This window comes from Simochromis diagramma, unplaced genomic scaffold (assembly GCF_900408965.1).
Source record: "Simochromis diagramma unplaced genomic scaffold, fSimDia1.1 OVJJ01000430.1, whole genome shotgun sequence".
Taxonomy (NCBI): Eukaryota; Metazoa; Chordata; class Actinopteri; order Cichliformes; family Cichlidae; genus Simochromis; species Simochromis diagramma.
In genome coordinates, this window is record NW_024387258.1 from 446,526 (window position 1) to 464,955 (window position 18,430).

The 18,430-nt window shown below is 39.9% G+C and overlaps 1 protein-coding gene across 3 annotated transcripts in view; it reads left to right on the forward strand.

The window, feature by feature from the left end:
• The window catches only part of LOC120715250 (cell migration inducing hyaluronidase 1), a 146,703-nt gene that overhangs the window by 39,564 nt on the left and 88,709 nt on the right, over positions 1-18,430 (forward strand). For all 3 annotated transcript variants that reach the window (XM_040002109.1, XM_040002110.1, XM_040002108.1), the window contains exon 2: positions 15,542-15,727. In XM_040002109.1, coding sequence (XP_039858043.1) covers positions 15,673-15,727 — 55 coding nt within the window. In that variant the 5' untranslated portion in view covers positions 15,542-15,672. The remainder of the gene's footprint in view (positions 1-15,541; positions 15,728-18,430) is intronic.

Sequence of the window (18,430 nt, forward strand, 5' to 3'; positions counted from 1 at the left end):
AACTTTTTTCCACTCGATGAAAGTTAATGTGAGGGTTCCTGATGGTTAGGGACAAATGCCCATAGCAGGATGCTGTAAACGGACCAAACTTAAATCAGGAGAACAACTGAGATAATCCATCCACAATACGAGGTTAGTCATTAATGTACTGCAACAACATGGGAATAGAGCAGCTGCCAGAGAATTCAACATTAATGAATCAATGGTACGGAAGCGGAGGAAGCAAGAAGAATGAGTTGAGTAAAATTTGACTTATCTGACTGTTTTGTTTCGCTTAATGCGCCTTATAATCCGGTGTGCCTTATGTATGAAAACACACCTGTTCATCGACAGTGTGTTTATAATCCGGTGCGCCTTATGGTCTGAAACATACGGTAAAAATATAATTATAAATGTGAAAACAGTGAAAGAATAAATGATCAAAGGAACAGTTTGTCCAGCATCTCCCAGGGTTACTGGTGCTCCACACTGGAACCAGGCCTCAGGACGGAGCTTGTGGCTGGGCCTTCACCCACAAGCCCTGGACAGATGCAGCCCAAACCTTCTCATTTGTAGATGAGTCGCTTTGCCCTCTGAGCTACACCCACCCACAGTCTTACAAAAATCAGGTTAGGATACCCATTTAGGTAATTGATGGGATAGTCTTGTAGCTTTCTGTCAGCTTAAAAGAAAGCTTTGTTATCGTCATATTAACCAGTGTCATATTACGCTGTGTGTGTGCCAGAGTTGAAGGACTGAGATACAGGACTGAGCTCAAAATACAGTAGGATTTAAAAATAAGAACTTGAACTAGGAAGATAAAGAATTTGCTAAACAGAGGAAATGTAAGACGGGGATGTGACCAAGAACAATGGGCGAAACAGACGATATATACACAAGAGGGAATGAGGGTAGAAAGGACATAATCAAACTTATGACACAGGAGAAGCAAAACTAAACATGATGCTCACGAGATCAGGAAGTTACACATCCATTCTGAGACTCAGACAAGGACACGTGAAATTGACTCTGGGGACTGGGGATAAACAGACATGGAGATGTGACAGACTGGAGACAAAAGGGGAAACAGAATAACATGGAGCAGGACTACACATGGATTATCACGACAAGAGTGGGAACACATACAGCAACTGAGAAAGAACACAGAGAGAATGACAGACACCTGGAGACAGAGATCTAACAACCAAGGAACTGAACTAAAAACATGGTTAACAAACTCAGAAATAAATAATACTATACTCAGGGATGAAGCCCTACAGAACTAGAATTCCATATCACTTCATAACCAAACAAAACTAAAAAGACTGGGTCGTCAACCAAGGAACCACGATAACCAGAAATTACACTCTGAAAGAGACAACACTGTAGGCATCTATCCCAAGAAAAGCAGCTATCACGACAGTGTCTAACGAGGGCACTATGCTCAGGAACAAGACTCAACAATATCCAGGTTTCCCTGAGGTGCAGAGCCCTGCAGTGTGTATGGTTTGAGTTATAGTCCGGTTTGCTTTGCTGATTTTTAATGTCAGATCTGCTTTTGGTTTATATCGATTTACGTCGGGGTAAAGCAGCACTGATATAAGTGTTTGCACTGATGAGTATATGTTCTGCAAATAAAAATTGAGTTATATCATAGACACCGTGACACAATCTTTGTTTCTAAATAAAACATATGTTAGCTGTAAGTCAATCTTGATAGATATGTTTGGTAGTTTTTACTGTCAGTGCTTTGTTTAAAGATGGACTATTCGATTTGTCCAACTTAGTTGAAGGGTGTTTAATTTCATTCCAATAAAGCATAGTGAATTGAAGCAAATAGACCCAGAGAGGATTTGGGGGACATTTATATTATAGCAGGATGAATGCGGATGTGCAGTGAAGGCAAATTCTGGTGGTTTCCAGGTCATTGAAATGGGAATTTGTCATTCCAGCAGAGAGAAATCATTGTGACAGAGGGCAGGGCAGGATGCTCAGCAGTTTGGATAATGACATGTACTGAGTGAACATGCTGAATTATAGCAACATCTGCCATAGATTCTGTCCTGTCAGCACTGAACTTGTGTGACTATTTTCTGGTGTAATCTTTTCATTTTGATTCAAAGAGAATCCAAATGTATTTGTTATGACTTCCTGGAGCTGATACAGCTCTGCTTTATGATAGTTTTATGATTTGGTACTTGTGGTGATTTAGGATGTGCTTGGGGTTCAGTGCCACAGATGGGGAAGATTTTCAGTGATTTGGTGATATCTGATGCTACTGGTGGTAATAGCTGTTAGCAATGCACTGCTCTGTTGGCTACATGTACTTTGTCCAGGCAAAGCAGGCCACAAAGTCAATCTCAGCCAAGTAGAAGGTTTCATATGGGAAGTATTTCACCAGCTTTAGCCTGCTCTCAGTTGTTGTGCATCTGTAAGCCATTTTGCAACCCATTTTCATGCTATACCTGATTTAATCAAAGTACCTTTTATTCTCTATTGTGTGCTGATTTCTTGGTACCATTTTCACAACTTGCATCTTTTCATGTATTCACATGTTATAGAGTGCCCGGGAGATCGCTAAACAGTGGTCCCTCGCTATAACGCGGTTCACCTTTCGCGGCCTTGCTGTTTCGCAGATATCTTTTTGTGCAATTTTCCATGCTTTCCCCCCCCCTAAACAGCGCATTGTGTTCTGCGTAGTGATTGGCTGTCCCGTACAGAATGCGTTCAACTTGTCAAATTTACATAAATCTTGGATCACTAGCAGTGTGACTCTGAAGTGCTGCACTGTGTGTTTGTAAGTTTTCTCCCCAACAAACACAACAATGTCGACGAAACGTTTTGCACCGTCAAAGGCAGCTGCGGTAGCTCCCAACAGGCAGAGGAAGATGCTAACCATCGCACGAAAAGTTGGACTTCTGGACATGCTAAAGGAAGGTAGAAGCTACCGTATTTTTCAGACCATAAGCGAAATCCAAACAGATAAGTCAAACTTTACTCAACTCATTCCTCTTGCTTTCTCCACTTCTGTACTGTTATGTTGAATTCTCTCACAGCTGCTCTGTTCCCATGTTCTGGACCTGAAAACAGGGTTTGATCTTTGGTTTCATTCTATAATACTGGGCTTATTTTTCTACGAAGGTTTGAACTGTGAAAGTATTTAAACATGAGAGAAAAGTGTGAAAATGTTCATGTTTTTAGAACGTAACTCCCGCGATAAACAAGGGACCACTGTACCACTATACTACCATATAAATTACTGGAGATGGAAATAATCTTCTTTTGACTATAGTGGTGCCGAATATGGCCAATGTTAAAACTTTTTTTATGTGTGAATGTGTCACTGCTTGAGGCTATTGATTGGCTGCTGTAGTCTGCTCTTTGGGAACTCTGTCGTGGTGAACAAAGTCGTGGACCACTTGTATATCTGTATGACTGCCTGTCTTGGTGCACCACGTCTTCTTTTGAAACCATGAGTAGGAACTCCATCAGTGGTCTCTCACTTCCCCTCTCACTTAAGTGAGAGGGGAAGGAGAAAGTCTTTTTGCCATTAAGACTTTCTCCTTGATGGCAAAAAGTGATTAAAACAAATCTCTTATATATGTATTTATCGCATCAGCAATGACCTGCTGGCCACGTGCTATGCCAGCCAGGACTGATAACTGCACCTGCCAGTCTGCTCGCATTGAAGCCATTTCTCAGTCAGTCAAAAGTCATATTAGACTGCTGTCAGCATTAAGTAATGTTTTCAGTTTAGAATGAAACACAATGCTCTGGTCGGAGGTGGCACAGAAACTAAACCTAATCTAATTAGGACAGCCAGAGTAACTGGAAGTAGGGAGGCAGAGCTAAACATAGTGGAGGTTTCAGAAACGAGAAGAAATATTAATGAGAACTGGAATTGATTTTCGAGCACTCATGAATGTTTTCAAAGGAAATGAAATCTTTGTTTCTCATGTTGCTGTTTCTGACTTTTCAAAATAAAACAGGGAAATGATGGATAATGCAATAAGACATGCAGATGTAAAAACAAAAAGCACGAGGAAGCCCAAAGGTTTCATGGGAAGAAAAGCGAATGCCTGGCAGTATACACCAGTCACTGTACCAGGCTGAAAATACAGGCTCCAAAGTATACAGACAGAAATGATTAGAATTATGCCCTGTGCAACAGAAGTCAGTTAGCCTCTCACTGCCAAACAAAGTGATTGCTTATCTTATTTCCAGTAAAGAATAAATATTAATATAAAACTACTTGTGAGCACCAACGGTCTGTCAGCTTTGTATCTGCACTCCACGTAGTAAGGAATTGCCTGAACAAGTAAGTAAGATATCAAGTCTTTGTTGAAAAGTGTGTGAATGTGAGAGTGAATCAATAGTGGTATTGTAAAGCGCTTTGAGGGTCTCGAAAAGCGCTATATAAATGCAATCCATTATTATTATTATTATTATTAAATAATGCTCAGTACTGGTAACTCACAGCTGGCAGTGTGACACCCATAATTGGAGAAAGATTGCATTTCTCGCAATTTGAAGTCAGAATTTGAACTTTCTAATTTACAGAATTTCTTTTACAATTGTTTTAAAATCCATGATTTTAGTCTTGAACAGTTTGTTTCGTCTACGGGCTTTTTAAAAAATTGTGTGCAGGTTACCAAGGATAAGATGTTGAAACTTCAGAGGTCTGAAGGACAGGAAAAGGTCTGGTCCTAATGTTATTGGAGGGCAAATCCTTACTAACTGTGCTTATGAGTTAGCAGATATAATATTTTCTTTTTTGTCACGTGGGTGCTGGTCATGTTGTCACAACAGGGTTCCTTGCATTTGGAAAAAGTGCATTATTGTGCAGTTGACAAACAAAACCCAAAGTCACTCAATGACCACAGCCCTTTGGCTCTTATGAAATCACTGAGAAGTAATGGCAAATGCCTAAAGATTAAATAAGGGTGTTTAGGGTTATGTTGATCTTGGTCTAGGTATGCCAGGATCCCCGTGTGGGGCATCATGTCATAGGCCTTCTTGTAATCAGTCCAGGCAGTGCAGGTTGGTCAGCCTGGTCTTGCAGTCTCGGCTGACTGCTCGGTCTACCGGTAGCTGGTGTTTTGCACCTCTGGTATTCTTGCCAATTCCTTTCTGTGCTCCTCATGTATTGAGAGGAGCAGCCAACCCAATCTGAAAAGATGAGCCGAGTTGTCAACTGTGGGATCATCATATGTTGCTAGTTTGCTTTACGATAACAAACATAACCCAAGGTCCCCGTTTGAAACCATCAGCAGACTCCCTAATCCTCCTCAATCCGTTTTCCCTCCCATGTCCTCTAATTACTGCAAAAACATTTCTGATTTCTTCACTGGAAAGATAAACAGCATCAGGTCACAGTTCAAGTCTGTACTTCTTCAAGTCTCTCACCCAGTTCTGTTGTCCAAGTTCAAACTAATTTCCTCAAAGCTTTTTGACAGTCTCATACATGCACACTTAATCCTGCCCAGTGGACATTATCCCTCCTAAATTCATTAAAGTCATCTCCCCCCGGCTCCTCTCTATTATAAATCACTCCCTTTCATTCAAGATTACCGTAAAGCAGCCAGTGTCTGTCCTCTGCTGAACCCACTGCTCCACCCTTCCCCTGCAGCTGAGCAGCACACCACACCCTGCTACACAATGCTTACGCTAACAAGAAATGTGTAAGTTCAAGTACTGATTGCACATTATTCCACCGATTGCACTGAATATGTATTAATTAATACTATTTCACATAACGTCATGCAACATTGGCTCATGGGTAAATGTATACAAAAATCATCATATTTATCATATTACTTGTGTTGTGAAGACTAACATCTGCTTGCACAGATCACATTGTAGGCATGGGTATTCCTTATATGGGGAAATAACAAGTTCTTCATTAAATTTTAATGTCTAGACCTTTTAGTATTTAGTGATGATCGGTTTGTGGTGACAGGAAATCACTGTCAGTCAGTGTAAGGTCCTGAAGTTAAGGATTCCTGTGCGTGTTTGTTTGCACTGAACACTTAATGTGCGACTTATTTTCCTGCAAACGAATTCAGTCTGAACTCACTCACACACACACGCATCCATACCTGCTCCACCCCCTCACGCCTGTTAGAATGTGTGTTGAGGCAGGTCTGCTATCAAAACTGGCTGACTGCTGAGTGAATCATATTACCCATTGTCACTGCAGACCTCAGGATGTTGCTAATGATATACATATTTTTAGCACCGAGTTAGGCTCTCCATGTGCCCTAAGCAAAATATGATCCATTCGTCCCCACAAATATGTTAATGTCTGCAGTTTACAGGAACCAGATTTATGGTTTCTCATATGAAACAATAGGCAGAAAAAGCTGACATTTCCTTTTAGATTTTCACTCCAGGAAATGCATTTTTACACTATATTACCAAAAGTATTCAATCACCCATCCAGGTCAATGAATTCAGCTGCACCAATTACTTCCACGGTCACTGGTGTATAAAGTCATGCACCTAGGCATGCAGACTGCTTCTACACATATTAGTGAAAGAATGGATGACTCCCAGAAGCTCAGTGAATTCCAGCATGGTACCATGATAGGATGGCACCTGTGCAACAAGTCTAGTCATTAACTTTCTTTCCTACTAAATATTTCACATTCAACTATTTTTCAACCTTTAGTGGTTTTGTAACACAGTGGAAGTGATTGGTAAGAGCAGCAATTTAGCCAAAAAGTGGTAGGCCACATTTAATAATGAAATGATGGAACACTGAACTACTGTTTTACTGGGTATCGATGATTCCATAGTTCCCTCATCCTATTCGTGTAACCCCGCCTGCTGGGGTTACTTGCGTAGTAGCAGTCCAACAGCGCCCTATTTTCATCTCTTCCCACATGTGCCTTCTTGTTCCAGTAGCCCACATATACACCATATAAACACAGTATAACTTCTTCACTGTGTGTCAATCAGGTACATACATTCTTGAATTTGCATTGCGACAAAATGCGTGACAGCATCATTCGCCCAGGCTTGCTATTCTCAGTTAAGATTGTTGTTTTGATTTACCTAATCCTTATTCTGTAGTAACGCAAACATTTACTATCCCAGGTTTGTTTATGTTTTCCACTTTTACAGATCACCTAATATAACATCTCGGTTTAAATTAACTTGGACAAGTTTGTTAAGTTAACATTTTATTTATGTCAACTGTTAGTTTGTCCAGTTTGCTTTGTTTGAGCTCACCTTACTTACCTGTGTTCCAGGAGCAAAGGGAGGAAGTGCTGCCTCACTTCCTGTATTTATAGCTTCCTGTCTAGTGCTGATGTCACAGGAAGGGACCGGGTGAAGAGGGGGGATGATGATCTCAAGCAAACAAAATCAGTTTTAGGGGTTTGTTTGCTTGAGAGTTATATGTACTGTTGTAAAATGCAATGGCTATACCTTTGAATTGTGTTTTATTGCTGGTAAAGCGTAGCATCATAAGTGTTTGATTATGATTGTAATGTTTAGTATCACCCACTGAATGGAATATTCCACAGGAGAACATTGTGGTTGGGTAGCTTTGGGTAGAGTATTGAAGCAGAATAACTCAGGTGTTTGAGAGAGGAGGACCAGGTTAGTGTAGCTGAGTGCATGTGACAGTCATTTTGGTTGGCTTAAGTTCAGTTGTGTTTATTTGTACCAAGTTAACTTTGGAGTTATTAAGCTTTTCTTATTTTTATAAATAATTTTGGTCACAGTGATGATAAATAAATCACCTGCTACACTGGACAGCATCTGTCTCCTGCCGTTCTTTGGCCAATTTGTCATGGATGGAAATAAAAACCACAGATTGTTTATAAGGAATCATAAGAATTGCAGAGTGACAGAGCGTCTCCCTGTAACCATGGTTACTCATCATTGTGAACAAATGTATGCTCACAATTTGAGAAGAGAAAAGGAGAGCAGCTGTTGTTTAAGCTTGACATCACTCTGAGCAGGATGCATGATTTTATGGTTACAATGTGATAGATTTGTGGGTATTTCTCGTTGTCCCCCTGATGGTAATAACTTGTGATGCTATAAGGAAACATAAAAAGACACTAAAAATGGTTTACATATATTTTTCATGGAATTTTGAAAACGTTCCCAGCATTCAGGCCTAGCATACATTACTGAATGTGCATCAGACAATTGAAATCTGTAAAAACATATTAGATGCAAGGCTTTAAAAATGTTGGGCACCTATATGCCTTCCTAATTTTTGTTCTATTGCCTGACTCATAACTGTCAAGTTTTATTTTTTAAATTATTTTTCTTCACCTTACGAGACGACTCAAATGCCTCATTTCCACATACCTCTGTGCACATATCCAGGCCAGAAACAGGTTCATGTGAGAGCATCTGTGATCTGTGTTTGCTAAACTCCTCTTTCTGACCTGGATGACTGCGAACCTTCACAGACGATAACTTCTCTTTCTGTCTTTCAAGTTTGGAATTTCCTCACACACACTGTGATCAAACCCTGCAGGACAGCCAGAGACGTGGCACTCAGAGAATCCTGAATTTTAATCTATTGGAGAATTCCACAAAAATAAAGATGGTGGTAGATATACGGGACAAAGTTGATATATTTTTAAGATTTTTCTTTGCTTTTTCTTTATTTTAAAAAGTTGGTGATGCTACATTTATTGTAATTTAAAAATTGCTTTAAAACAACTCCTAAATAACTAAACCAGATATGCCTGCCAAGTGTGGCTGGTTGAAAAGAATTATGGATCCTGCTCCTGTTCTTCAGGTTTAATAATTATCTGCCACTGATCCCTGTTGTGATGCATCTTTTTGCCCTTATTTCGACTCTCCCTTGATGAGCACATGATTAACAACGTTTTGTTAATATTCTGAAGTTATATAACTAGCCGTCTGTTTTCCGTGGAGAGAGGTTGCATGGAAAATATTTGTTTGCTTAAAAACTCTCCAGCATCAGGGCACATTTTCTATTCTTTCAATACACTGTTTAATGACATGCTCTTTTCCCTTGTGGCTTTCCTCCTTTATGTTCATGTCTTCCACGCAAAAGGCTATAAGTGATGAGTGTGTGAATCACTTTCTGTCAGCCAGCACAAAGCTGTGCAACAATAAGGCTTTTGCAAAGGCTGACTGCTGTTTGGAGAGGAATACAACAGCAGGAGCCAGCCCTGGAGAAACAATACCACTGGATTTAAAACCACCTTCATTTTCGTCACCTCCATATTGCTGCCTTTCGTTTCCTGCTTTCTTTTCTTTTTGTTCTACAAGTGGTATCACGATGTGAATCCATTTCCACTTGAGCCTTTATTCTTTTAAAACAAGTTTTGCTCAGCTAGAACATGGATGTCAACTGAATAGGAGGTCAAGCGTAATTACTAACCGTGCTAAAAGCTGAGCAGCGCAATAGCAAATAGCTTTTCCACTTAGCTGTATGTCACAATTCTCGACAATATGCTTTATCCCTTTCACACATAGTGGTCACTACAGTGGACAGCTATTCAAAAGCTGTTTTCTTGTATTCGTGTCAGTGTTGATGGTGTGCTTGTACATAAACCACTACATTGGGCACTGATGTGTCACTCCATACCCTGCCACCCACTTGTCAGCCAGTGGACATGTAAAACACTTTTTGAAAAGTACATGTTTAAAAAATGAAGTTCAAAAATCTTTTTTTTATGTCTAAAGAATAAATAATGAATAAAAATACTTGAGAAAAAAAATCCAGATTGAGGTTGTCATAATTCATGCATGAAAGGGTTAATAATGTCACTAAAGCTGAGAACAGGAGAAACAATTATTTATTTTTTATTTATTATTAAATATTAGCACGGTCAGATCATTTACTGCCATGGTCTTTTTCCATTCCTGTCCTAAAAACACAAGACAAACCCTCTTCCCCTGCAGTCCCTTGTCAACTGTCCATGAACACATAATAGGGGTGAGTAGGGATGAAGGGTGTGTTGCAGGTACAAGGGAAATGGGGTATAACATTATTTCCTTATTCTTGAGCAGTGGTCCCTCTAAGCTGCGCGCCTGCGCAATCACGCACTGGCACGGTCTCCGCGCACAGAAAATCTGCTTTGTGCACAAAAAAAATCTAACCTGAATTGAAATTAAAATAAATATCTTAACAATTCATTCTGTTCTGCAGTGTGAGTCAGTAAGTGATCAGTTACTGGCTGCTCCAGACAATGATGCGATTCACATTCGTATATACGCAGCTAATCAACGTCGTTGACAGGCCATGACAGCGTCCTTATGTGCCGACACCGGTGTTTTAGCTAGCAAACGGCGTGGCTGATGTGGAGTGAAGCCACGTTAATGACAACGTGTACAACCATTGGAGATGTGAGCCGTCACAGACGGCACAATTCACGGAAAACGTTTGGCACTCTCCGCCTATGAGCAAAAACAAAACCAAAAAAAACCCCACCCTTTCCTATTGGTGGAAAAATGCACCATGTCGACCAATCAAAAAATGATATGGCAACATGGCATTTAGTTGTTTAGGAAGGGGGAAGTTTTAGGAGTGACGGCGTGTTTTGAGATGTGAGAGATTTGCGACGTTTAGCGTTTTTGGAGTCTAGAGTTAGTGTGTTGTCTTGTGTAGTTAGTGTGTAGTTAGTGTGTAGTGTAGTCAAAAGTTTTGTTGTGTGTTTCAGAACAATGAGGCGACTGCTGAATGTTACAGGTGTTACAGCAGTGATACATCTGCTGCTGTCAGGCCTGCAGGTATCAGGCTGTTGTTCTCCTTTATCTCATAGTGGACAGAAATTATGTTTTGGAGCGGCACAAATAATTTGTGTGGCATCAAATTTGATGCAGAACAGCTGATTGTTCTGTAAATAGTGTTAAATGTTTATTTAAAAAAACGCATTGGCTGCATTTTTAGGTAAACAGCTGCAAAAAACTCAGTTACCTTTTTTGAAGAAGTAACTATATAATTAATTGCCAACATTGGTCTTTATATACTGTATTTTGCAGACAGAGAGTTAAAGACTCTCTCCCAGACCACAGACTCATACTCATAATACAACTCGGTGTTTTATTTATGGTAAGGGACTGCTCAGGGAGTTTGTGTGTTTGTTCAGACACATGAAAAATTAGAGGGAACATTGTTCCTGAGCAAGTAACTTTAAGGTCTCAGGTGGAAGCAGCAGCAGTTACATGAAAAATGAACTCTCTACAGTGTTGTTAATGATAAGTCTTTCTGTCAGATTTACTGTATTTTTCAGACCATAAGGCGCACTGGATTATAAGGTGCATTAAGCAAAACTAAACAATCAGATAAGTCAAACCTTACTCAACTCATTCTTCTTGCTTTCTTCACTTCCGCACCATTGATTCATTAATGTTGAATTTGGCTCGGTTGCTCCATCCTCGTATTGTGGATGGATTATCTCAGTTGTTCTCCTGACTGAAGTTTGGTCTGTTTACAGCATCCTGCCATGTGATTGCATTTGTCTCTAACCATCAGGAACCCTCATGTTAACTTTCATCGAGTGGAAAAAAGTTAGTGTTCATCCTCCAGCTTCACTGTGTTTATGTTATGCTAAAATAGCTGTGTCGCTAGCCACCACGTAGCACATCATTATATACCAGCTAGCCAAACTTCAGTAACCCTACAAACGTCACTGCTGTTTAGTTTTCTGTCTTCATTTATGTTGGAAGTGATAGCAGAGCTGTACGTTTGAATTCTTTCAGAAATCTCTCAGTCAGAACATGCTATATCATGTTTAGATGGAAACTAGTGAGCTAACTTCCTGCTAACTTCTAACTCCATTAAATTTAATAAATTCTGTTTTCATGGATGCCTGGATGTTAAACTTAATTGTTACACCTGGTAAAGCAGCAACGCTGATCATTTTATTACAGATGAAAGAATTTAGACAGTTTTTAACTCTCAGTGATGCCGCAGTGTTTGTTTGACTTTGGGACCTGAAGCTGACGGAGTTTTCGACCCAGATTACTCCGAGTCCGCAAGGCTCCTGACTACAGTAGCCGTAATGCTCCGACAATCCATCAAGCGGTGGGGCTTCGTAGCTAAATTTAGTGGTAACAAAACATTTTTTGACAAAGTTTTGAGCGCCGTGTGCCACATAAAATTGGTTCGAGGTCACTAAGCACAACCAGAATTCATACGGATTATGAGGCACACTGTCGATTTTAAGTGCGCCTTATAGTGCAGAAAATACGGTAATTATTAATTAAATGAAAGTGCCAGAACACTGTTCTAAGTTGTTCTTTGTAGACCCTTGGGTATAAATGACAATAGTGTACAGTGTGCTGTGTACAATATTGTTTGCTAAAAGATGCATACAAATAGAACATACATTACTTGTAAGCTGACAAAAATGCTGTACCTTTGCATCCAAATGGCCATCTGTTATATCAGATGTGCTAGAGTTGCAGCTGAGAAGTTCACTTTTGTCAGTGGTTACTGACCGCTTACTATCATAAGGTTTTCATTTTGATAAAGTGGAGGTAGAAATTTAAATCACAGTTTTCAGAGTTTTTCATATCTCTTGGGCTTGGTAATACAAAGGCAGCTCTATTGTATTTGAAAGCCTCTTATCCATACAGACCACAGCGGTTCATTTTGGCCTTACCATTGGGCTGGCTTTAAATTGGTTCTATTTGATATTTTTGTGAGAATACCGTTAGGTTTAAATGACTGATAATAACTTCTGTAAGATTCCACACCTCATAATCAATTTGAATCAAGTAGCATGTCCTCTACTTAGAAGAGTAGCTTGTAAGGCTTAAGTAAAGCATGGACTGTATGTAGAAGATTGATTTACATACCTCTTTCTATTTCACCCACCCATCAGGTTCTGTTCTCCACATTTTCAATCCTCACTAACCATTTGGCAGTTACCGTATTGGTTCTTTAAAACCAGAAGTTACAAAATTTGAATGAGATGGGGATTTGCTAAGTAACCCCAATCTAAGTGATCGTGGCCCTAACTTTAAGCCTTACTGGTATCCAGAGGGGTGAGTTATGAGAAAAATCAGCTCTCATGGGAAGTTGAAACTGTTTTTGACCTAGGCTGTAAACATGCATATTAACATGAGAGTCCATGGGATTTACTTGTTTGTTTGTCTTATCATGGTACTGCAGCTTTTTCAGACCCCCCGTTTGATTCTAGAGTACTACTAACAGAAACACATGCACTGAACCTGTTTTCACTGCCAAGTCAGGAGCCTTTTAGTCCTTAGAGAAGACAGCATGTGAACTCACTCATGAGGCACTCAGACTCAATGCATCAACGAGAACACAAACTAAAGGGTAATCTGAACAGCTCTGCAAGCTCATTTATATGAACTTCTACACCGTCTTAAGTGTGCATCAGTCCAGCTCCTCGAGGAGTATTTCGATTGCACAGTCACAATAATAAATGCAGTTTAAAAACTGCTGCACATACAGGGTCTCACTTATGCACTAAATCATTATTTTAAACAACTGGTTTTGATTTACTTCTGTAAATCCCCTTATCCACCAAGCAACTTTACTATAATGCATTGCATTGGATTTGACAACTTGCACAATTTATGATGGTATAACACATCTGTTCTTACTTATGATGTTATTATTATTGTTGTTCTTGTGTGGTATTGCACTGCTGATGATAATGTTTCCCAAATATACTACACCCTCAGCTGCAAATGGAAGAATCTTTTGTGCATTCAGATTCAGGCAGTGCTGTCTTTTTAGTGGAATAAAAAAACATTCTGATGTGATTTTTCCATGCTTGTCCTTTCAACAAGTGAGTTACGTATGACTTACATTTACAACAAAAGATTTTGAGATGAATATGGAGACAAGACTTTCATTTCTAAAAATAAAACTGTGCAGTGATGTCACTAGGAAACGAAACAGTCCCGTAGGTTAGACAAACTGACAGCAAATGTATTTCCCAAAGTAAACATTGCATCTGTTCTGGCACGAACCTCTCTTCTTAACCTAGCTTCAGCAAGCCTTTCCCATAGCATAACAGTAGGGCTCCTCAGTTGTATCCCTTTGTAGCTGATGCAGTTCTGCACATTACCCTTATACTTGAAAATCAGTACCGGTACCTTATCTCTAAAGAAAAGGCCAGCCACCCTTCGGAAAAAGCTCATTTCTGCCACTTGTATCCACAGCAAGATTAGAGGCCAGATTGAATAAACAGTGATTTCCACATGGAAATTTTGTTGTTCAACTATGACATCCACAAACCTCATATTTGCTTAAATGGGCTCCTCGCAAGAAAGAAAAACAATCTTTTATTTTCCTTTTGTTGCAACCGCCTCATCAGTAATTATTTGCTGCCAGACAAGATAAACATATTACACTAATACGCAGGGGAGAAAACCTGGGAGAAATGTTTGCTGTGAGCGCACACATGAATACAGCCAAGACGAATGGCAGAGCATTTTCACAATCTTTCATTCATACTGGACACTGATAAAGTATATTTGAAAAAAGGGGAAGGAAATAAGTAGCATTAACAATGTGAAGTCTAGCAAAAAGACTGAGTCCATAGTTCATTAAGTTAGCATTGTTGTGAACAGTGATTCAGAGCTCATCGTCAGCCAGTGTACCATAGCTGACTGCACTGAGAAAGTCACACTAACTGTGTCACCCATAGACAAACAGCAAGCTAATTATAAGATAAAATAAATGATGATTAATTATTATAGCACTCTTTTATGCTCACAGCATCTTGCTGCATCTCCCACATGGCAGCATGAACTAATTAAATCTAATCAAAGCATCAGGATACTGTTTTGTCATTAAGTGACTTTTTTTCAAAAACAGAACACACTTTCCATTAATTAATCTGCAGTGAACATTGCGCAGATATTAAATAAGTAACTGAAAATGCAAAATGTTGCAGCATATTTTTAGGATGTGGTTGTATCCCTGTGCAGCAGCTATGGTCGGTAACAACCTCAGTCACTGCTTCCAGCTTGGCTTCTTTATGGATGGGGAGACTGTGGATGCTGGTACCACTTTTCGAACACCTGGGAACGCCACCGTAAATCTGATGGCAAAATGGCAGATTCTCCCACAGTTCACTTGGGCTGTCTGTGTCTGTCCAAACATTTCCTAAGAAAACGAACAGTATTTTTTATTCACAGTGTAGAACCTTCTCTACCAAAGTGTTTGTAAAAATGAGCAAGTGAATGAGCGCAGAGCGCTTAGTGTTGAGTTGGGCAACAATGGAAATGCACTGATCAAAGAGAGCTGGATTTAAAGTAGCACTATAGCATAGTGTGAGACAGTGGCTGCTGCAGTCAGTTATGAAAACTGAAGGAAAAATATCAGCAACAGTGAATGTGATTTATTTCTACTTTACAAAACTATCCAGTATATCGTTAACAGAGCTATATGAAGTTACATAACCCTGTAAGACATAGTAAAAAAAAAATCAAATGTTCTGCAATGCTAAATAAAGTGTATGACAAAGCTATCCTGAAATGTGGATAGCGTGTGATGTTCCATTACAGGTTTGTTCATTCAATCTTTGTCTATTTGTACGTCTGACTGATCCCTTTGCACTTCACTGTGATATTGTAGGTGCTTTTGGTGGCCTCCCTCTGTGAACTTGGCACTTGGTACTCTGAAACCACCTCTGAAGCCCACTGGGAGGTCTGCCGCAGCCTTTGAAAGCCTCAGGTGCAAAGTTGGTCAGCGGCAGGCTGAGAGAGATGAAGATGTGCGTCGTGCTCCTGGCAGCTCTGCTGCTCCCGACCATCCATGCAGGTAAGAAAAGCCAATTTACTCTGTGTCTGAGTGTGTGTGTATGTACTTACCCACAGTGGTAAGTGCACGTTTCATGAAACTTATGGTAAATTTGCATAAGCATGTGTTTTTTGTATAGGGTAAGAATGTTTTCACACAAATTTAATTGAACGTGTTTCAGAAGTCGTTTGGTATATTCTGATATAACCTTTGAAACCTAAGCTGTGCTGCCATGTTCTTTTTTTTAAAAAGAGGTTTTTATCACTTGACGACTTTTCTAACCAAGACATATTTGTTCAGTCTAATTGCACTGTCATGAACTTTAACATGCTAACCGAGTCTGAGATGTCACAGTCACAATAGTTTTCATGTCGAAGCAGACGTGAAAACTATTATGAAATGAGTTAGAATATAGTGTTAGTGCTGCCTCTGCAACCCATTTCCACCCCAGTTCCTGCTTTCATGCTTTTCTGCTATGTTGTTGAATCTTCCCTGGCTTTTGGACTACAGTGGATCTTACATAGTGGTCTGTGGGCTAATGTCCCCAGGACCACATATTGCCATGAACACCTCCCTGCATACACACATAGACTGACAAGGTGGAAAGAAGACCAGCCGCTCTGCCGCTGACAGAATACTAATGTTGCTCTCTTTGAGCTGGATTTGGAAATTGCATGCTGTTTTCATTTAAAGAAAAATCTTTCAATTTAAGTTCAAAAATCTTTTCTACTTGTGAGTCTGCCCGACTGTGACCGTAACAACCAGAAAGATGTGTTGGACTACAGCAGTTCTCCGGTGCCCAAATGAAATACATCAACAGAAAAACCTAATTTCTCTTTTTATTTTCATGACAATTGAGCATATTTGTGGTAGGCCAGAAATCAACCGGTAATCTGGACATATCAGCTTGTCTGACTGATAACCTACTGACAAATTCCATTTCGGGGATGCTATTGAAGCTGCTGCAGTCAGCATGGACTCGCTACACCTCATCTCCACCTCAGCTCTTTCATTTCATGCTATTTATAGTTCTGACTTAGTATAAAGGATATTGACACTGATGCTTGCACTGTTCTGTGCAGTGTTTTCCCCACTCTTCAGGGTCAACGTAGGAACATTTTATCAGCTGATCCATCCCCTTCTCTAAAAGCAACCAGAGAATTTCTTCCTTCATCATCATGACGTTCTTAATTGACTTGAAATGACATTTTTTCTGTGGCTCTGACAGGTAATATGAACATTTTGTGTAACGTGGTAATATAAGTGAGCTACACAATAGCATTTCTAAAACATACATTTCATCAGACACCGTCCCTCTTTGGCATACTAATGGATGTAAATACATGCTTAAAGAAAAAATAACAGATGTGCAGAACATAGATAAAATAACAAGTGCTGGCTGTAGTGAAATCAATCAGCAGGAAGCACTGTGATCTATGATGTTCACCTGCAAGAATACTATTATCAACTTGTGGATTTACAGCTAAAGAGGTTTGATGGATGCTAATGTTTTTCATCAGATTAATGTCCCAGACTGGGAGAGAAGGAACGGGGGAGGCAGTGAGAGGAGAGCTGTTGTTTGGCTTGACTGAACTGAGCAGCAAAATTGGATGATTTAGGGACGCTGAATTAAATAACCAAAGATTTCCACCAACCCCTTCCTCACACATAGTAAAATACAGTGCATGCACATGTATGACATAATCATATGCATGCGCATACACTCTGCGTACATGCCTGTGGACAGAGAGAAAAGACATTCAATCTCTCTCTCTCTCACACATACACACACATCTAATTGACATAATGCTTTCCCCAGCCGCTTACCCTAACCATCAGAACAGAATGCCTAACCCTGACTCTTTGCCTGAACCCTAAACCTGATATTAAAACAACATTTTGAGCCTCAAAAATGTCTTCAAACTCAATGAGACGGGCGTTTTGTCCCCATAAGGGACAGTTGGTCTCCACAAGTATCACAAAGACGTCTAAACACACACACACACACACACACACACACACACACACACACTACAGGCTTGTGTTTACCTGGATTTTGTACGGGAAAGTAGAATTCTTTATCTCAAAGGCATCGGGCCAAGCAAGGTCACAACCGATCCTGGCCCAACATTGTGTGTGTGTGTGTGTGTGTGTGTGTGTGTGTGTGTGTGTGTGTGCCTAAAGCATTACAAAAGTTCTTCCACTTTAAACTTAACACACGTATCTGCATCTTTCTCCATGGCTCTTTTTTTAATGCAGCTTTAGTCAGACTGCAAACGGAGAAAATCTTTCTCATCACAACCATAAGAGCTCCCCAATCTGATGCAGATCTACTTTTTATTAGAGGCTTAGTAATGGTGCTGCATATCAATGAGCGGCTCGAACTCTGAGGAGTGGTGACATCATGATACGTGAGCATAACTGGAAGTAATCAGAATTTTTTTTTAGTTGTTTTTTCTTCTATGAATTAGTGGGCAGGCAAAGAATGACTGATGAAGAATGATTTTAGTCTTATGTCCTGGTTCACCATTTAATGCAGCTGGATTCAACTGCCAATATTGCTGTTTGCAGTCGGTTTTATAACCAGTATGACCTGAAAAACATATGGGAGATGGACTTTAATGATTCAGAATGTGAATGACAATGAGATATCATGTAGAAGAGGACGCTGATGCCAAAGTGGCCTTCTCCCATATAGTACACAACAGGATGTACTTCAGAAGA